Consider the following 22,665-nt stretch of genomic DNA (forward strand, 5'->3'; position numbering starts at 1 on the left):
CTGAGTTTAAAATGATGCAAAAGTGAGGTCAGTGCAGCTAAATGAAGGCTTTAAAACTGGTGAACAGCACCTACGCCTTAGAAAGCGGCACTGGTTAGCTAATAATCAAACATTACAATTGATAAAGTTCAATCATTTCTCACAGTTTTCAAATAAGCTCATCATATTGGTGATGCTGTGCTATAAATGTTCATTATTAAGTCAAATTAGACTTAGGATATGCTGTAATATACATTAAATCTGCAATTACAAAGGAAGTTTAACTATTTGTAGAATAAACATTGTTTTTTGTTACAGGACTGTGGAGATCGTCTGTGCACATCCCTGTGCAGTAACCAGGTGGAGGCAGAAGTCATTGTCCACTCAGAGCTGTCAGACCCTGAGAGAGAGAAAGAGGAGGAATGCAGGGAGAAGGATTCTGATACAACAGGAGGAAACTCATTATCAGAGGACATGTATTCCCCTTTAAGTCCTCCAAGTCCACCAGGAGAGGAGGACATGGTAGAAAAACCATCAGTGGCCCAAAGCCCTTTGAGTCTTCCCTCTATGAAGTTAATGGCGAATCATAATGGGGAGCTAGAAGGCACGGGAGACAGAGAGCCACAGCAGGACGTGGGGCTAACCAATGGCTTCCACTCCCCAAAGACAGTGCGCTGTGTGCTGAGGTCAGAGCATCTCGGGAATGGGGACTCAAGACACTGCCCATCAGCACCAGGGAAGGCCATATCGACAGGGCTGTCCCCTGCTCCCTTTGTCAGCTCCGGCCTTGTCCACTCTACCTCAGCAGCACACAGCTATTTGTGCCCGTAGCCTCTGCATGTAGGGCAAGGACCCTGACACATACAGACGTCAAACTTATATTCTTCCGTCTACATACCCCGGAAGAATCCCCTCAAATTATTTTTATGCACCTCATTATTGGATTCCTTTCTCTTACTTGCAAAGATTTTATACAGGTACTTTGAATCCACTGTTTCATATGTGTGTATAAACAGCATATACAGTCTATTTTTAGAAGTAGAGTACTGTATGTGGGTATGCATTCTCTAGCATTGCAACCACATTTTCCTCTGGGTTACTTTCCTGTCAATAGGGAAGAAACAAAAGATTTAACTAAACCAAGCAGATGGAAGAGGATTGAAGAGGGCTATTCCCACTGTGTCGCACATGGCTCTGTTCAGCTTATGAATGAGAAGAACTGGGATGTTTTGCTAGTGAAAGAGACAGGCTGCCATCTTGGTTGAGAGTAATCTGAAATACAAGCGTTTCCCTGGGCTATGATGTGTGGATGCTATGTTACCAAGGAGCACAGTGGGATACGCCTTAATGAGTACCTGCATACTCTGAGAGAGTGCAGCACATCTGTGTCTCTCCAGCCTCTTGCTTTCTCAGGGTCCATACACACAAACACTAACATACACAAAAAGCTAATATACAGCTGACTTTATGGTATATCATGGTCATCCTTAAACACACATTTACACACACATTTCCTTACAAACGTGTGGGCGTCTCAGGTGCCTGATTACTGTAGGTGCATTGATAACCTCTGTATATTTCTATAGATTTTATTGAGTACAAACACAAAACACATCAGTATAACAGAAAAAATATGAGAAGATGGATACACTTTTAAGTTCTCTTTCCAAAATGCCATGTTTTCAGGAGGTTTCATTCTGAAAACCAGGTGGTTCAGAAGTGGTTTTGCAGTATTTCAGATGGTGGTTAACCCTTTTTGGAATCAAAGTATTTACATGTTCTTGTTGGGATCAGTTTAACTCTGTTGTAGAACTAGGGGAGATGTTACAGCAGCCCTCTGTAGACCACTCTTCTAGTTCTGCTCATACTTAGGGATGCACCAATGTGATACTGTGTCGTTAACTGATTTTCCTTTGCTTGAAAAAAAAAGAAAAATACTTCACATGTTGCTTTGATAGAAATCAAAATTCATTTTCAGTTTTATCTAGTTTCTGCTGTAACAGAAAGCGTTCCTTTTTGTTTCAGTACCAGAAATCATTTAATTTTCTACATTGACCTTAAATTGTTGCAAGTATTCGGTTGGTAATCCGATTTCTTTCCATTTGTGACCAAGCTGAGTGAGTTTTAACATTGTGAAAGGGAAATGGTGCATCCCTACTCCGTATCAACAACACTACCTCATTTCTTTTCAGGACTATTTCCAGTGTGGTTTTATTAGCTTCAAGTAACTAGCACCTATTTAAAGTCTCTCTCTTAAATTTCATGTTTAACAGCCTTTGGTATTTGCAGAATTAATCATCCGACTCTGACTGTAAGTTTTTGTATTATGTCAAAGGGATTTATGTCGCTTTAGTGTCTCAGCTTCCTGTCAGATTTCTGAAATATGTGTCACTTAGTTTTGTGTTTCCTTTCAACTCTAAACTACAGTTAACTTGTACATGCAGTGTCTTTGAAGCATCGGAAAGAAGTTTGAGCTAATCGATTTCTGATCCTCTCATAATTGTGCCAACTGCAGGAAAAGGAAAGTTAAAATTCATGTAACTTTCCATTTGTGCCACCTGTAGGCAAAGAGTGTTAAAGCTTGAAATCTGACCACATTTTGAGTTAAAGTAGCACAATATCGATAGGGAAGACAACAGCCTTCAGTATTTTTTAATAATTTACCAGTTAATCGTATTATGAGCCGGGGATGATGAATAGGTAATACCATTGGTTCAGTGTGTTATACTATAGGAAAGGCTTACATACTGTAGTAACATTTGAACATAGTTTAGAATTGACCTAGCTAACATTAAATCACTTTTGTTTATCTTACGGTAGCTGAGATTATCAAATGCGTTGTATCTTCTTGAAATAAAACATGCTAGCTTTTAATCCACAATTTAAAATAACATTATTGGCGCCAAAATCAGCTATTTCTAAATGCTACTTCTAAATATCAGCGGTCGGGTTGAATACACCGAGAGAACATGAATCCATCAAACGTGCGTAGACCGGAAGACCCTATGATGACAATAATCCCACCAGAAAAGTTTTGGTATGAGAGGTGAGTTAACCCATTTTCAGGAAAAATAATTCAAAAATCTTGACTTAATTTTGTAGTAATGTTAGACACTGGAACAACCTACATACAGCAGGGTTTTCTTTGTTTGTTTTTCAACTTTTATTTTACCGGGTTACAATGTTTGAGAACCAGTTCTCATTTCAAACATCACCCAGGCAAGGGGCCCCACTTATCAAGTTATACTGCAGTGGTCTGTTCAAACTCAAGAGTCTATATATATTAAAGAGTGTGAAGAGTGAAGTTTCGTTAGCTCTGCTTGCTGAGGTTGGAGTTGGTAGATGAGCACTGGTGGGACATAACCAGGATCCCCCTGACGTCACATGTGCATAACCCTTACAGTCTGGTTCCTCTACGAAACTATAAATAAATACATTGCCTCATTGGTTTCGATCCTGCAAAAAGTTGTTTTAAACAGAGAAAAAGTAGTGTTAAAAGAAGATCCAAACTTCTTTCATTTGCTTTCAAGAAAAATGTAAGCCTTTGCAAGAATCACGTCCTTACCATTGCCGATGATGGTGTTAATGGGTAGCAGAGGCTTTATTCTGAGAAACACTATGGATCCTGACCAAAGGTGTCACTACATTCGATGCTAAACAAATAGTCCTCGCAGAGCCTTTAAGTGTGAGGTTAAAAGCATCTAAGGTTTCTGATCACAGCTTTTTGGCATGGCTGACTGAATCACTTTGTGGTCAGGCCACCACTCATCCCACGTTACCTTGAGATGGCAGAGGTGGCAAGATTACAGCAACCTCACATTCTTTGCCTGCAGGGGGCGATACCTAGCATGTCTTAACTCAATGAAAAAGTGTTTATGAGTTAGTATTGAGCTGATTCTGCTTAGTGCTTCACATCAAAATGATACTTTCCAGATGCTACTTAGGCTAGTTACATAGGCCTAAGGTTGCTTTGTATGAGTGCCAAACTGTGGATGACAAGATGACAACTTTGTGAGTCTGAGATTATGGCAAGTCAGCCAAGGTTAGGATCAGTTAACAATAATTTTATCCATGTTGAAGAGTGACAGAATGAGGCAGAGGATTGAATTCAGCTCTGTTGTGCATGATGTCTCATCTTCTCTCAGGTGACTTAGTTCTAGTCATCCAGCAGTGAAGGGGAGGAGACGATCCCCTTCTCTCTTTATGTCCATTTATGTGTCAAGTCTCACTCGCTCAGCTCATCAGTAAATAGACTTATGTACATTTTCTTATGAGATTATGAATCACCCTGAACATGTTTGTCAACATCATTGCTGTTTTACAATTTTCTGAACCAAATGCATAGTTAAAGAGCCCCCTGGATGCCCCTCATAGAAAAATCAAGGAGCCGTGTGCCAATTTACATGGTTTGCAGATACTTAAGCACATGTTGTGATCCGTGTTGATTTGTAATCCATGCAGGCAGACTGGCTATCTGAAGTAGATTTGGAATATGTGCAGACAGTATGGAAATCCATGTATACAGGTAAATCTGTAAATCTGTGACCACAGGTCAGTTATTTGCAAGAACAAATAACAAATATACCCTGAACCATTCTATACACAGAGATTTGCTCATCGCTCCTTATCTTTCTTGACCTGTCACCCAGGGGCTCCATTATACTTGGTTCTGCAGAGAGACTTATTTTTTAGCCACTCTGTGTATGCACTCAACATCTCAATAATTCAGCATGTTTTTACTGCAGTAGCAGTACATAGGGACAGAAGTGAATGTGTTCTCAGCAAACTTGGGTCAAACGATTGCTAGAATGTGAGCAAGGTTTGCAGAATTGGGAAAATTTAAATTTTGTTCATTGCAAATTGCACAAATAAATATTAAGTACAATCTCTTTAGATTTATTAAATGTATGACACTTGTTGTGACATAATTTGCAAACTAAACTTAAATTGGTTTATAAAAGCAATTCAACAGTCGTTTTGCCTGTGGCAGGAAACTGCCGCTGCAGCAATGATCTGATCAATGGAAAGTGCCAAGTATGTTGAACCTTACTGTTGGCCACGCTCCAATCGGTGATGTCAGGGCAGCTTTTCATCAGTTGAGTGAACAGCTTCCTGTGTAGTCACAGATTGGGGTGCTGATTTGAATTTACAGAAAGCAAAGCAGTTGCATCTTTTTATCCGCTGTGAGCTAAAGCAAACCACTGTAAGTCTGTGTCTTTGTTTGATCCAGGTTCCTTTACTGATGCTGTTTTTTCTTAATACTGTTTCACATCATCCTCGAAAGTAGACATGGGACACATCCACATGTGTGCCAAGTTCTTAAATTGTGTTTTCAGAAGCATTCCAGTTTGATATCTCAAACATACCTCACTCAATCCAGGTCAGCCATGATTAGTACCTTAAGAAGAGATGTGCTTCAACCCAGAATGTGCTTCTACTGCTTTGAAGGTTTCACCTGGACCTGGGTCCAGGTCTTCTGTTCACTTTTCAGATAATCTTTGGACTACAACAAAGTGGATAGAGGTCACTGAATTTGGACTACTGAGAGAATGTGTCATGTGAGCTTTTTGTCGGTGAGACAAAAAGATATAAATATGTCAAACAGTGTTGTTGTGATCATGGAAATCTTTGGAGTATGACGTTTACAAGGGTGTCTCTCTTTCATCATGACTATTTTGAAATAACACATCCTTTTCAGTTTAATTACATACAGAAATTAAAATCCTCATTTCACTCTACTTCTTCTAAAATAGTTCAGCTTAGTGTTTTGCCTGTTGAAAGTCTTAATGCAGTAGTGGATTATTATGGCGTGTGGCACCAAAACAGAGGATCTTAATGGAGGAAACTGCATGTAGTCCTTTACGCTCTCTTTACAGTGCTTTTAACTCGTTAGTCTGCTTTCTTTAACACATATTTTGTCCTCTTGTTTGTCTTTGTTTCTGATAAACTGTAACAATCAGATATATTTTGGGATAAAAAAAAAACACCACATGGAGATTATCATTATCATTACTTGTATTGTTTATTTGATTCTCCTCTTAAAGGGTTTTATTCAACAGAATACCTCATGGTGGTAACTTGTTGGTTTAATTCTGATCATTTTGTTGAAACTGCACACTTTGCAAGTTGTTCACACACATCCTGTCTTTCACAGAGGACAGGATTGACAGTTTTATTTTACCTCAGTGACAGTTTTCACTCATTTCAGTGACCTGGATGGTCCAGTCTTGTGGTTAGGGGTACAAAAAAAATATGTTTCAGAAGATAATGTCTCTGCTCCTGCTAATTAACAGCGTAAAAGACTTTTTTTTGGTGGAATACCACTTGAACACTAACCAGGTGACTGAAGTACTAAGCAGGGAGAAGGGCTAAAGGGACACCCTCCCCAGGCAGGTCATACCTCTCAGTGCAGACAGCCATTTCAAAATAAATGTGTCTTCTCTACTCAGGTGCCCCATCTTTGCATTCAATTGTGGAGGATCATGCCAGCATATTCAACTCATATACATGTTATCTGTTGTCAAAGCGAGCCTCATTTTTACCTTTTCGGACAGTAAATTGAGGAAACTCTTATGCATAGGTGATATTTGGTTTTGTACAATCAATGTGTTTCTGTCTCTCTTCCAGTGCTTTGTGGTGTTCTGCTCTGTCCAGTGATGTCATACTGTTGTGCATTTTTTGTACGTCTTCTTCTCTGGTTTTGTGTGTACCAGCTCAAGTTGTGCTTCTCCGAATGTGTAAGCACAGCTTCAGACTCTGTGGTCATGTGCCATCGGCGGCACGCAGCGACTACTCAGACACCTTTGTAATTTTGTGCCAAACAAGACCTCATTCGTGACAAAAGACTCTACTGTAGAAGCAAATCGTAGGAACACTTAAAGATAAGCATTTCTTCTTGGACTGTGAGCAACTTTGGATTGTCATCTTCACATTTCTAGAAGTGCAATTTTTCTCACTTGGTGAATGGACAGATGGATTACTCAGTGTTAGTCATGACAGCCATGATTTGTGATAGAAGCATCGCTTGTTCAGAGGAATCATCACAGGATAGGTAGTACTCGTGGTTGATAGAAATATTTCCACTGTTATACCATATGTAAACATGTCAAAACTCACAGCAACTCTCAAGATGTCTGTGGAAATGACTCTTCTGTAAATAAACATCAAAGAAAGATCAAATTGTAATGGTGTGTGATTTTCTAGACTTAATGAAATCATGCACTATTCAGCCTTTTTTTTTATTCCCTAACTTTTCTCTCAGATTATGTCTAAATATTTATCACTTCATTTATCTCCACTGTGTGACAACTTCTCCTGGCATTTACCTTCCTAGAAATGACATTCAAGACACCAGGGAGCTGTGCTTGTTGGGTTATTTCTTGTCCCATTTTAATCAGTTTGACCTTTATGTTATATCTCAGGGAATGATGAATTGAATCAAACTGATTGACTTCCATAGACCAGAATTAATATCCATTATAAAATGTGGGGAGGAAATTGCAAAAGAGCTATGTGGTAAATTAGTGTTTGATAATGCAAGAAATAATTTGATTAAGCCAAAAATAAAGTTTGTGCTTAAGTAGTTTTCTAGTGTGCGCACACACACAAACACACACAGCTCCCAACTGCCAAATGTTAGCTCAAAGGTCCCATATTATGCTACTTTTCAACAAATTCAAATAGGTCTCAGAGGTCCCAGGACAGTCAATTTAAAGTTTTTGCCTCTAACTCCAGTTATTTCCTGGACTTTAGCCACTCTGTAAATCCCCTCTCCCGAGCGCTCCTGGAGCAAGCTGTTTCTGTGAGTGTAGCTTTAAATGATAAAGAGCTGCCCTGTCCACGCCTCCTTCACAACTTCTTTGGACGAGGGTGTGGCTTTTGCTCGACCATGCTGCTGTGTTTTCACAGAGTGCGAAGAAATGGCTCATATAAGCGCAGTGGTTCAGTCATAACAGTATGATCCAGAGTCTGACCCAGAAGGAGAGGCGCCTGAAGAAATCCAAACTCTACGGCTGCAGCAGGACGTTTCTGAGTGGTTAGTAACAAGTGTTACATGTATTGATATGCTGCTGCAGTTACCATCAGGTAAATAAAGCTAACATTAGCAGCTTGGTGCTAACCAGAGTTATATGACCACACCGAGCAGAAAGAACTGTGTGCAGCCTGGACTGTTAGTTTTTCTAGTCAGTACCATGTGGATCATCTATCAAGCAAACTAAACTGCAGTAGTAACACACACATTAGTGGTGACTGTGGTCTCAGCGTCCATAATAACAGATGAGTGTGTTTGCTACCCTGTAGCACAACATTAGCTCCGCCGAGGGCTTCCGCGACAAGTGGTCACATCCGTCCAAACAAAAGATAACAACATGTATACAAAGCTAGCTTCACATGAAATATATGCCCATATACCTTCTCTTTAATTACCCCTTATATTATTTACTCATGTGTGTTAACCTAGTGTAAGGAAACTAAGTTACGAACCGTAACTTACGTTAGCTGCCATGCTAAAACCACATTCATCAAGCTATCGCGCTACGGAGAGCATATAGTAAAGCAACATTAATTAGTAAAACTTACAGCTCCCACGTATGTAGCTGGGTCACGGACAGTGACAGTGAATCCTGCATCTTCAAAACCTCAGATGATGGAGTTAAAAAATACTTCTGTGCTCTTTGGTGCAGCCAACATCAAAGCAACCGCCAGGCTTTGCTCCTACCTTCGCCATGTTTATTTTACCGAAGCAGCCCAGCAGCCAAAGTGAAAAACGCGCTGCACAGAAGGGGCAGTACAAGGGGCGGGCCAGGAGAGTTACTTTTTTATACTTCTGCCCTGCATGACGTCATGCAGGGCAGAGCTCAGATCCGCGTGTTTGAGCACACATGTTCTGACAGCAATCTTTGTCTGGAGCAAGCAAGAGACGGAGACAATTGAATTTTCTCATATTGGGGGTGTTTGTTGACAGGCTGGGGACGCATATTACTGTTACAAAACCAGTCTAAAGTGAATTTCGCATAATATGGGACCTTTAATTATATTATACAAACACTTTATATACCAAAGTTATAGAGGTAGTGATAATGAACAGAAATTAGACATTGAAGAGACCAATGAGCGCAACAGTGTTCAGAAGTTGAGTTGTTCTCAAAGAGAGACCACTATGAGCAGCGGTCACTGCAGGTGTTTGTGCCCTGAAAGAGCTGGTTAGCACTGGTTTGTTTAAGGCTGGTGCAAATAAATGCTGTTTTGTGAACTTAAGGTCTGCTTGACTTACCCACATGGTTTTTGTGGTCAATATTATAAGCTCAGAATTTTGTATCCTCAATTTTTTTAAAGTATTATGTATTGTAGAGCTCACCTATGAAAACAAAGCACAATCTTTCCTCTTATAAGCTATATGTTTCAGATGGAAACATGAAAATACTTTTGACTTACAACACTGTCTTCAAAAAATGGTCTTTGGTGCAACAAAGAATAGGAAAGTGTGGTTGTACATGGAAAAAATACCATAGGAGAAACAGAGAATGGCCCTCACCAGGATGCATCCTGTTTGGTTGCGGCTGCACAGGCTCGCAACAGTTTGGGATATTCTTTTACTTAATCCTGTATCTGTATTCTGTAAACCGTAGCCTTTGCAAACAAAACCTGCTGCCTACAGAATGACATTAAAGTCTGTCTCAGTCCAAGAATTTGATTTCTTGAAGTTTTCCCATTTTTTGACCAGATGACCATATACTTCTACATAATGAGCACCAATAAGGGTTTCAGTAAGATCAGTAGCTTCTCTTTGGAAACAGATCCTTAGAAAACATGTCCTCATTTGCTTTGTGACCAGTCCTTTTCACAGTAGCATGGCCTCTGTAAGTTTAAAATAGTTACTCTAATATCAACCACTGGGGGGCAGTGTGAGCCTTTCTAAGGACATCCTAAGTTAGTGCCACTCCCATTAAGAGCAAAAGCTGCTAAGGTGCTGGACTTAAGGTGCCACTCTGACCTCATATTTACCTCGCTGTGTAGTTGTATGAATGCATAAATTCATACGTAGTTCTGTAATCATATATGGATTGATTTCCTCTTGATTCCCCCTGGAAACACTCTATCCTTATATCATCAAAAGTAAAGGTTAAGAGAAATGTGTATTTATATGTGTGTGGGCTTTATCTGCTAGCACATGTGTATGCATATGCATAGGAAGGAAGATAGTGTGTAATTGCGTGAAAGAAGGATGATGGTAAGACTGACAAAAGAAGGAGGCAGATGAGATAGTAGGGTGATATGAGGGCACTGATTTAAGACCGCAGCTCAGAGGCCATGTCACATGACAGAATCCCCTGCAGGGATAGATAAAAGCTCTCACTGAGCGACAAGAAGGTCGAATTTGTATCCTCAGCCCCTCATCACTGTTCATCAGAAGACAAGGATCCTTTGCAGAGCGATGGGTCACATATGTTAAAAACACTGACACGAACACACAATATCACACAGCGATGCACAAAAAATCAGCATGCATGAGCTCACTGTAGTGCATGCATGGGTTTCTCCGGGTACTCCGGCTTCCTCCCACAGTCCAAAAACATGCTCATCAGGTAAATTGGTCACTCTAAATCGTCCATAGGTGTGAGTGTGTGCGTGAAAGGTTGTCTGTGTAACCCGCCTCTCACCCTAAGACCCGACCCTGCACAGGAAAAGCAGTATGGAAAATGAATGAATGACTGAATGAAGGAAGGAATGAATGAATGAATATGTTTATTGTATTAACTGCACTCACGGCAGCACCTGTCAGACTGTGCATTGTTAGTGTGTACATTGTGTTTTTGTCTTCAGGCAGCAGAGTGGTCCCTGGGCTACTTCAGCATGTCTCATATTTCATTGTAGAGGCAGGCAAGTGGAGTACACAGTCAGGTGAGGGCTAGACCCATGAGGCAGAGCTCAGTGCCTGAAGGAAAAAAAAAATAAAGGAAACCTGCAAAGATCTTGAATCAGCCCATTCATTCTGGCGCACCCTGCTCCTGCTACTACACTACGAATGGTGTACGACCAGTCTGCACCACAGCATTGACTGTATAAGTGCATGATGGAACACTTGATGGGTTTACTAGTGTGGCTGCAAGTATTTACTCATCGTTTTTTTAGGTTTAATAATAACAGACTTCAGAAATCCCTTCAGTAGCACGAGACAACCAGATGCATTACTGATTCACAGGAAAAATATAACCTGATACTTGAGTCGTAGTGACCCTTTAATAATTAATGCTAATGATATCTTGCGTATTTCTAACCTTGTCAGACCATTTAATGCAATTACTGTCCAGGTGAGTCTAAAAATCGTTTGACTGATCTGCACATCTTTACATTAAAAAGCATCATGTCTTCAGTGCAGGTTAACCATAACATGATTTTATGTTTGGGAAGTTTAAAACACTACTGTCTATTCATCTTGAGCAAAGCAGTCCGGTTCGGTTCAAAACGGTTTGGCACAGTTTGGTACAATTCAGCCTGATCCCGATTGCATTTACACAGCAAACTGTGGTAGGGGGGGTGTAAGCTGGATGCCAAAAGCTGCATCTGTTAAATAATAGCGTGACGCCATAGCAGTGCGAAACAGTGTACCCCGCTTATAAATACAAGGAATAAGAAAAACGCGACACAGCAAACAAAGAACATAGATAGAAGACATGCAGCATTTCGTCGTCTCTGTGATTGGCATGTAGCTCTTTGACACAAAGTGCAATCAGGCTTTGTTTCAGAGAAGACTGTGCGCCGCCAGGAGAAATGCAGCCGCGGTAGCACGGTAGGTAACGATTCCTTCAACCAATCAACAGTCTGTAGTGTTGTAGCTCCACACTCTGACAACGTTTCATCTGTAAACGCTAAAACACAGTGAAAAAAAAATCTGCGTTTACACAGAAACGCTGACGGACTGAAAATGCTGTACTAGGCATACCAGGTCTGTAGGTGGTGCTATAACTGTCTTGTCCAGAAGCCGCTTTTGGGAGATCTCCACCGAAGTAAAGCTGAGCCTATCATCTGGTGAATTGGGGAATACTAAGTTCAAGAGTGAAGCAACAGATGGACGTTTTATTGAACAACAGTCAGCAGATACAAAAGATTGAGCAGCACAAGCACAACCTGGTAGTTCGTGTCAATCGTAACAACGGTACTGTTGTCCTGTTGTATGCATGAGGCGCAAAGCGGAGTGTGACGTCATCATTTACACTGGCTTACTGTTTACACGGCAATGGTGTCAGCAGTGTTTCAGAAAAATCCCACTCTGGAGGCCGTTTTCAAAAGTTTGCGTTTTAGGTCAGCTGAAACGCTGTTTCAGTGTAAACGTGAGGCTAAAACGCAACAAAACTTTTGCGTTTCACCCTAAAACCGTTGTCGTATAAACGGCCCCTTGGTCTAGCACCCCTATGGAAGGGTCCCAAAAAGTGGCACGGCTCCTTTCGGTTATTTGGGGGTCAGGCCTGGGATCATTCAGTGGAAATTCTGTAAAACCGAACTGAACCGCTTGGTGGGAACGGGACTTTGGATACTGGCTCATTCTCCTTCAACAGCTTCCTTTGCTTTAACTTCCTCGAAAGCTTTAGATTTCCAAGTAAGCGAATTTGTAATGACTTTATGATGACATCTAAGCAGAGGTCTAGTGCATGAGGTTGGAATGGACTTGTTGCTGATTTTTTTTTTTAAGAATTCTTAAGATAAATATATCAGATTTACATACATATTCACATAAATTCCAACCATAATTTCTCTCTAAGATAAGTTTTATACTCGAGCCATTTCTTTCACATTATTATAGATTAAACTCGAAGTTTTACTGTAGATCTACATTTGTACCCACGCAAAGTATTTGCATTTGTTTGACTTGTCTTTGAAATTAGCATTAGAAGTAATACTTTTTACAGATAAAACACTTTCTCAATGTCAGCCAAACTGTGGTTATTACCTGTCAGTCAAATATGCCTCGAACTCCACAAAGAGCCTGTGGAGGAAGAGAGAGAAGTGAGGCTGGAGATAATGAATGAATGGAGTCAGGGAGTGGAGGGATTTAAGTAGAGAATAGACGTGGAAGAAGTCATGTGCTTTTTTTGAACATATCTCTGGTATTATATTAAATCCTGTGTGCTTTACAATGAGCCTTAACATTGCCCATAAAGTAACTGCAAAAGGTGAGCTCACAGGGGCATGGCTGACACAGAGAAAAGGGGGGAGTTGTGACTGTGGACTGTAACAGCCAGCTTGTGCTCTCTCCTGGGTCCTGTGTACAGCTTGCTGCTTACCGTCAGTTGGCCACAGCAGGACCCAAGTGAAGGGGCAGCCTTAAAGCTCAGTGTAAACCAATTTTCTACACTGTGACTACAGCTGAAGTGACACCACTCCCACAAGCAGTGATTTTAAAATTGATGCATCATCGACTCCTTTGTCTGGACAAGTTAAAGATGGAGGAGTGTTCTTGTGTACTTATAAATATAGGAGTGGGGTGTTAGATGAGGGCATGCTTCTAGTCTTCTGGACTGGTTGTGTCCAAATTTTGGAGTGCTATGCTTTCTGTAAGTTTACAAAAGTAGTTTTGTGGCAGTTTTCACTTCCCTGTTCTACCCTTGGCTGGTGATGAAGAAGTGACTTTGACAAGTGCGGTGGTGTTACCACAGACCAGTGGTACCTCACCGGTCAATAGTGATTGACTGCAGACTGATTCCCAGTTGATCCTTGATCGTAGGAGATTTAGAAAACAATTAAGTGGTCTTTTGATTTGTTTCCCTGTCTCCCCTATCTGACAATCATGTCTAGACGTGAAGTGCTGCTGGAGCCCAAAGGAACAACACTCTGTCAGCCGTTTGAATAAACTGACTGAAATTCATAAAGACTTTTGGGTGCTTCAAGATCTGATTTTGACTTAAGTGTCTGTAGTTCAGGAAAGACAATAAAAGTAACCACAATGATCATGTGTCATTTTGGCCTTTAATGTGTCTTGATTGATTAACAAAGCGAAATCATGCACTGAGTAACATAAAAAACAAAAACACTCCACCCTAAAAATTATAGGAAGCTGCAAAATAAGAGCCATTAACTGAATGAAAGGGACAAGGGAAAGGGTCTTGACTGCAGATGTATCTGGTGTATTTGAGGTGTGAAGGGGGAGTTTCTTCTCCTGTGCTTTCTTGCGCGTTCCTTATTGCTTATGCACAAGTTTGTATATTCTGTAATAAATACAAATTAACTAATAACTTAGTTAATCCTAACAACCAAGGCCAGTAGGCATGTCCAGCCATTAGCAAGGAAAACAAACTGTTCATACTAATGGTTGGATGAATGAATTAATTAAATAGAAAAAACTTGATTAGCGGTGTGCTATAAGATTTTTGTGTTGTTGCGGTTGTCTTGTATCAATTTAAAGAAATTACTTTTTCTTGCTTCTTTAAAAGCTTGATTGTTGTAACGCATAGTTTCCTGAATAATTCGATGATGTACTGTCAGTTTATTATTTTGCCACATTTTTCCTGCAACACAACTGTTTCTTTTCAGCTGGGTTATGTCATTGTTTCTCCATAATCTTTAGCAACACAATGGTCAATGTTCATCAAGCCTATACACCAAGCTGGGCTTCAATGATTATGTCTTAGCAAGCTAGTCACATTCTCAATGGAGGCTTTGAATATTGGCAAATTGGTGACTTGTTTGTGCTGTGCCAGAGGCCTCTCTAAGTAAAAGAGCACCTTTATTTTCATTCTTCTAACTTTGAAACTAAACTTGTTAGGTTTGAATCTATTTTTGAATGTGTTTTGTATCTCTTGATGGACATCACAGCACACCTGGCTTCATATCAAACTAACAGTGAGTTGATGCGGCTATATCTAAGAGCCAACCAGGTCAAGGAAAAAGCTTTGGGCAGTGTATGTGGATGAAGGCCTGCATCTTGCCTGGCAGTGAGGGCTCACTCTGAGTGAAGTGCTGGCTCCTGGCCATCACTCATCAGACAAGGGTTTTACTTGTCCCTACATTATACCCAAGAGTGACCTGATGTCAAAACGGCAGGAGCTCAAATGTCTGCGTACACTACAACAGGTCTGGCAGAGTCATGAGAACACACACTGGCTTTCTAAGCTCACAATACTGGCAAGCAATACAGAGCTATTCATTTCTACTGTGTTGTAAAAGTTTATATAGCTCAATCTGTCTGAAATACATGGCTTGCGGTACAGTCTATGAGTTGGCTGTACAGGACCATGCTTTCAATTTGTCTCTCTCCCCATCACAAAGGCAGAGAAAATACAAGTGAAAAACCTTGGGTTGTTTTGTTATGAATGGCAATAACCAAACATCATAAAGCCTTCCTTGGAAGAAAAATGGCATTGGTGGGTATGTCTTCTGTCTAGTAATGATTACCCTAATGCAAAGTAATACATTTCTAGTGCACATCTTTGTCCCTTAAACACTGAAAGATATCAGATAATGTTAATTAATTCATCTATTTCTATATTTTTACATGAAATTATAAAAGTGTGGCAATGGATAATTGCTGAGAATGACTCATGGCTGGATGTAGACTGGCTGTGTTTGGTAGCACAGCCTGCTAGCTGGGCCTGATGCAGGAGACTTATTTCCACATCAGTGAATGGTACAGGCTGAATCTCAGTGGGATGGGTGACCCACTTTTCAGCTCTCCAAGTATATGTAAGCATTGTGCGCTGCAAATCACACAGCATGGCCATTATGTACATTCACTCACATATCAGCCATTAGCATGGTATCCCATGGAGCGACAAGAGCATCATTTAAGATAATTTGCTGTATATCTTAGACAGGCTTTCATTTTAAGTAAACCATCACAGCCCTAATGAAGACACTGTATCTGTGTTGTAGACTTGATCTGTAGAGGGAGTTTTACAGTACTACTGTTAGCCTTTGTCTGCTCTTCTGTCCTTTTCTGTCTGGCATTCAGACTTCTGTGTCCACCATGAATACAAATTAATCACATAAATCATTTTTTATAAGAGAAAAACACTCTTCTCACTCCTTAACTTCCTCAGTCGGCGTGTTGTTGTTATAGAAGCTAAGACATAGCATTTTGTAATAACCTATAACCTGTAATACTGATGCTAATAATCACATTCTAAAGTGTGGATTACTATCAGGCATATATCTAGAAGGGAGACTCTTGCAAGATCACTTAGAAACTCCTCACAAACCTCAAACACAGATGATACAGTTATAGACAATCTAAATATTTTCATGAGACTTTATTTTAAATGTATGGGCTGAGATTTGGGCCAGTTGAAATACAAGATGAATTATTGTTTTAAATTCCAAAAGCGTGAAAGTTGCACCACTTCTATGATTCAAAGATGGACTCAATTAAGGAAGGGTACCTTTCTCATTTGAAACAATATGATACCAATGCCTGGTACCTGGCAATCGGTACCAGTACTCAACGGTACCAATTTTCCATACTTTTTTGTGTTTATGTTGTAAAAAATATCAATTTGTAATTCAGTTGGTACCTAAAAAAGTACCTAATTCGGTGCCCATCCCTGGACTCAATTGATATATCTGGTGTCTGACAACAATCATATTCAAGTTTCAGCTGGTCTAAACTCACAGAATTGACAACGTGCAGGGGCTCACGGAAAACAGAAGACTTTTCTGTGCTTGGGATCATTAACACCATAGCAACCATGGTAGAGGGAAATTAAGCTGAGCATGTCTGCAAGGAAACTGCTGTATCCTTTGGCAGCGTGGATGTGAAAAACCAAATAACAGCATGTAGTTGCTAGTAGTTTAAACGTCCTTCGTTTATACTTTAATCAATTAATTAACCTGTGATATCTAACTTTTAGAAAAATCATATTATCATTTAAGTATTTCTGTTCAGGTCCAAAAACATGAAAAGATCACAATTAAAACATCTGTGACAGCTCTGAAAGAAGCTGCAGTCAGACTCAAGCCTGAACCAGTGACAGACTGAGGAGCGAGTGGAGCTTTTCATGGGTCTTGGTCAGTTTCAGGCAGAAGTGACAGAGGAACAGACAAACCTGCATCATTTGCAAAACAGCTTATAAAATATTTTCAATATGCAGGACCGCAAACTAGTTAACCTGCAAGTTGATTTCAGTTAACTTTATCGACGGACGTTTTGTATCCTTGACAAGAAGTGCGCTGCTTATGCAAATTACATATAGGTAGACCAGTGTTTCATGGTTATTTATACCCAGAGCCAGCTAATTGGTTGTGATATCATGTAAATGAATCTCTTTTTGACGGTGTCCTTAAAAAACCCACCTATAAAAGTTTTGATCCTCTAAATATTCTTCGCAGTGACTTTACTGTGGACATGGAAGTGTTGAAAACCACTTTTAGAAGGCTGCTCTAATTTTCTAAAAGTAAATTGATAAAGGAAACACATATTGGTTATAAGAAGAAATCGGTTTGTGTTGCTCTTTCATAATTGGTGTATCCAACAGAGATTGAAAGAAGAAAAGTGAAATGTTACAGTCATATGTAATTCATATGTAATTCATGTAATTCAACTATCCACGAATAAATCTGAGAACCTTGGTCTGAAAATGCACTACACTCATATGATCCAAAAATTCTCCAGCACAGACTGATTTTTCCTGCTGCACCACCCCTCTGACTTGAAATCTGCATTCACAGATTTAGAACTGGCGTAGGATATGAGTGTACCCTCCGCCAACATCCAGATTGATAAATGTTAATCTGTGTGTCGATATGAGCTCACCATTTTTTTAGTTGTATGTACACGTGATAAATGAGGGCTAATGTGAGTAAAACAGAAGAAAAAAGTGCCAGTAACTGCCCCGGATTCAAAATTCAGAGCTGCCACCTTGCCCTCCAAGACTGAGACAAAAATTACAGACAATAACTGACAAACCTAACTCCATAGTCACTTCAATCAAAATATTTTTTCAATATGCCCAGGGTAGTCTTCCCTCTAAATCTCAAGACAGGACTACTGACAGTATAAGAAATATAAAACAGAAACCACTGACGTTCTGAAGTTAGTGACAGAAAAACCCTGGCACATCATACAGCCAACAAATTGAAAAGTTTCAACACCTGCAGTATGTTTAGGGACTACATCCAGGACAATCAGTCAGCCCACCAAACCTTTAAAAAACCATCAACATTGCTGAGCCTCCACACACTGACCTCAACTTGTTCTGCCACCCAAACTACTCAACCAACAGATTCAATGAAGTGTGCCCTCAGCTATCTGTTGTTCAAAGTGAGGATCTCACAGCTAAACCCAAAACTTACTCAAAAATAAACATGGAAGTGGTGCAAGGAAAAAAACAAAAACTTGTGCAACAATGCCAGAAATGAGTGATGGACCAAAGAAACAGGAATCACATGGACGACCATTAGCACTTAACCATGTATCCAAACACAAAAACGGGAGAAAATGAAGAGCAAGCTTAACTTTTTAATAGAGAAGCCAAAGCCAAAGGTTCCATGGGGGAAAAAAAAAACAGGTACAACTGTGTACCAGCAGTGAAAGATGATGATAGGTGAAAAAATTGAAAGCACTGCACACATTCAATTGCAAATGCAAGGATAGATAGGATAGCAGTTTACACAAGGTTTATTAGAATTCATCAACCCTTGTGTCCCCCAGAGTCTGAGGTAAGTAAAAACAGTATGACGAAGGAAGAATTAAGCTCAAACAGTAAAAGTTTTGAGGTGTAAACAACAGATATGTTCAGCCTTTTAATGGGGTTGAAAGTCTCACACGCAGCCCGCATTGTGGGTTTTTTTCTAATCAGACCCAAGCATGCCAAAACACGTTTCCTTTTTTTCTTTTTTCTTTTTTTTTTAAATTTTCTGCTTCTTTATTCCTGGGACCGCAGGCACTCTCTGGATGTAGAGAGATACAGAGATGAAATGTTGTCCTTGAATCACCTTTGCAAAGCTAGGTCACACACTCGCACTATCTTGTCCAAATCGAATACACTGTACATTAAACTTTGTTTTGTTCGACTTCTTCACTGCTGCACTGAGCCAGCAGTGACCCAAAGATATCCTACAAAGCAGCCAAGAAAACTGCTCAAGGGCTGAGCAATTTGTGCATGGCTGGCTTATTGAAGAGTGTATTTACACTGGATGCCTGTGAGGTGCTTTTAGGGCCACGTGCCTGTGAAATGTGTTATAGAATCGCTGTGTTATCTGCCCCATTATTATTATAGCAGTATCATTCACAAATAGGGCTAAACACGGGGACAGCATTCAGAATGATGGCAGGGGCGAGTCGTGTTACTTAGCAACCCTAGTGTTGGACCAGTCATTAGGGTTAATGGCACACATGACTGGCAGAGAAGACGAAAAAAGCACCGGTCGCCTGTTTTGATGTATGACATGCAGTGCTGCTGTAAAATCATCTCCAGAGTGTGATATACTGTGTGCATATCTAATCTTGTGTACACTTGTAGTGCAAACTATCGACTGCAGAATGATGAATGTCAACTGAACATGCATTCCTAATGGTTCATGTGTAGCTTGTACCCAGTGAATTTTAATCCAGAGGCTTTCAACGCAAGTGTCATGATACTCTTTCTCACCGTCTCTTCAGGGATAGTAAAAAATCATTAGTGGTCGTGCATGCACTTTGAAAACAGTTGAATAGTAAAATAGTATCTTTGCATGTGCGCTTGAGGTTCAAAAGTTTGATGTTTCTCAGATGAACATGACCAAAATGTAAAGATATTATAGGTTATTAGTAACTGATTATTAAAGGGTGTAAAACAGGTTAATATTCTTTGCAACCACAAAAAAAGAGTCTCTAAGACATGCCATTAAGAAATTTAAAGCAATAATCTGAATGATCACTTATAGTCATTTTCTTTCTCTCTTTCCATCTTTCTTGATAATGGCAAAAAAAAGAATTATTTTAATAAACATCTTTTGGTCTACTGTACATATATGCATTCTTTTACTGTAAGTCATTTCATAAAATGCAGGAAATAATGGGCTTCAAACTCATAACTGTGGAATACAGTCAGTGTTTTAAGTTGTTGGTAAAACTGTATCATTATTTAAGCAGTTACAAATAGTACGTGAGTTACTGCTTGTTACTAACAACAATAAATGCTGTTGTGTCTCATGAAAGATTTTCTTAATAAGTAAAGCCATGTCAACCAGAGACCAAATGAAGACTCTTAACTTTAAAGTAGTACGTGTTTAAGATTCAATGTTGTTTCTGTGTCATTGTGCAATGCTCCATTGGAGTTCATGTTTAAAAAATTCTTAGAGACAGTCGGAAGAGTCTGCAAGGCAAAGACTTCGGAGGCGTCTTTCCTTCACGGTTTCACTTCTGATTCACAAAAGCTTGAAGCTGTTCACACACTGGCTAACTTGAAACTATCTGCACAGCAAATAATACCAGTGAAGCAAATTACACAGGGGCAGAGTGATTTGAATTATAGTTTTTGGCAGTGGTATTCTACTCATCAGATTTCATCTGCTGACAGTCGAACAGAGGCCTGGTGCAGGGATGGCCGGGGCTTGACCCTCATTTTCTGTTTATATTGTGAAGCCAAGGTTTGGGTCCGGCCCAGCACCCTGGAGAAATACCCTGCACCTTGTTATCAACAAATCACCCGGCAGGCAGGCAGCTGCAGACATCTAGTGGTTGTCTATTCCAGGTTACAATCTAAAAAGCCACAGATATTTGGCATGCTCTGCTATGGGAATATTCAGATGAGAGCAATTTCTGCTGCTCGGGGGAGAAAAGTTTTCTTTTTATTACAGGCTCAAAGAAAAAAAGGCAGAGCATTAAAACTTTCCTCTAAATGGTTGCTGCTCTACCAAATGCAAAGTAATATGTCTATTCAAAGTATAATAAGGGAATATTTAAAAGTGTAAATTAAAGTTTGATTTGTTTGAATGACCATCAAAAGTACCATTGATTGCACATTACAACTGCTTTTTGTCAGTGCTGTCCCTGTGATGTCACCCTCTAAAAAAACAAAACGAGAGTAAACATCTTTTAGAAGGTTTCTGCCAAACATTGCACACTATTGAGACGAAACATGCAAACCAAAGCAAACATATCTAGAAATGTCATAGCACCAGTTAGAGAAGGAGTTAGAAAGTTGTAATTGATTTTAAAGTTTAATAACAGTTAAACTTGTCACTGCCCTGAAGCTGCAAGTTCTGCCTACTTAGTGGGTTTAAAACGTCACTTCTAACTTTGAGTTCAGCTAGCACAAGAAGAACACAGTGACATACTAAAAAAGGTTTAATTTCACAGGTGAGCAATTCCTGGTCTGCTTTCTCCTGTAGGTAAATTTACTGAGTATGGTTTCCCCAGAAAGGAGGTTTTGTGACACTCCCTGCCAAATGGATGACTTGTGCCACAAGGCCGTTAGCTCAGGCTGAGAGTTCTCCGCTGATTTATGGCTTCAGCACTCTGCCTGAGCTGAGATGATTAAGCAGGCAGCTAGCTGGACCCCACACACCAACATAAAGGTTATTAGAGGTGCTCCACACTCCACATCCACACGTGATGAGGTTGCGGGCAGATGTGTTTTCATCTCCTGCATTGTGGATCTAATCCTTAGAAAGGGTTTGGGATCATTTCTACACATCTGTTCAGCAGAATTCAACACAGGACCAACACTTTCACTTTCCCTTAAACAAGTTTCTAATCCCAGGCTGAGCTTGGCTTTTTCACAGCTCAGCCGTTATCAGCCAATCTATGTGGTCCCCTGCTAGAACCTGACTTGCTCTTGCCAAAGGACTCTGTGCATGGCCTCTGGGGAGGGCAGGAAATCAATGGTGGACCAACTCTCTCTTCTTCTTCTCACTGATCCACCCAGGCTGTGTCATATTAAGTCATTTTCTGTAACGTGTATGTGTTTGTTGGCGCTTCAGCTCTTTGCTAGTCAGCCGGTTCTAATATCTGTTAGCTTAGGAGAGATCCCCATGAGGTATTCTCAGTTGTTCATTTAAGGAATCTTCATTTAGAAGACAAATGACCAGATGCTAAAGAGCAATGAATCTCTATCTGAACAGCCTCTGCGCCCTGTCCTGAACTATTTCGTGAAGCTAACATGCAATCACACCTGTGCACTTGTTGAACTAACACTTTAGGGGAATGGTAAATCAATAACCTATTAGTGAACATCTTATTATCTTATCTAGAAGAACAATAGTCATATGAAATTGAAACTGCCTTGAGCTTTCAAGAAATGATCAGTCAGTATCAAGAGGCAACCAACAGTGAGAAATTAAGACAACGTGGAACTGCTTAAAGCCACAGTTCAAGTGTCCACTTGAGGCTGGCTCTTGAAGTCCTGGAAACCACATACTCACCAAACCACACACACAAAAAAAAAATTAACAGAGATTTTTAAAGCAAAAATAAACATGTCTAGAGACTTTTACAAAATAGCTTCAGCCTTTCAGCCCCATTAAAAGGCTGGAAATTCTGGTTGTTTATAGAGCTAAATACACCTCAAAAGTCAATATGGAGTCTGCTAACATCATGCTTCAAATGCCCTACTAGAAACAGATGGATGACATCATAGGTACCACCTCCAGATATTAAATTATATTAATATTACTATTATAGAGCCAATGGTCAGTATTACTGCTGAGTGAGCATTTTGGGGTTAAAATTGTCCTTTTATGCACCATAAATATATTTCAAATCACAAGGTATAT

The 22,665-nt window shown here is 40.0% G+C and overlaps 1 protein-coding gene across 1 annotated transcript in view; it reads left to right on the plus strand.

The window, feature by feature from the left end:
- Window positions 1–7,142, plus strand: part of igdcc4 (immunoglobulin superfamily, DCC subclass, member 4) — a 61,119-nt gene extending 53,977 nt beyond the window's left edge. The window contains exon 20 of the mRNA XM_074666446.1: window positions 298–7,142. Within this exon, the coding sequence (XP_074522547.1) occupies window positions 298–810 (513 nt within the window). The 3' untranslated portion in view covers window positions 811–7,142. The remainder of the gene's footprint in view (window positions 1–297) is intronic.
- The last annotated feature ends 15,523 nt before the right edge of the window (window positions 7,143–22,665 follow it).

Source organism: Halichoeres trimaculatus, unplaced genomic scaffold (assembly GCF_033239565.1).
Source record: "Halichoeres trimaculatus isolate MK-OKI-2021-1 unplaced genomic scaffold, fHalTri1.1 fHalTri1_scaffold_3, whole genome shotgun sequence".
NCBI classification, from domain to species: domain Eukaryota; kingdom Metazoa; phylum Chordata; class Actinopteri; order Labriformes; family Labridae; genus Halichoeres; species Halichoeres trimaculatus.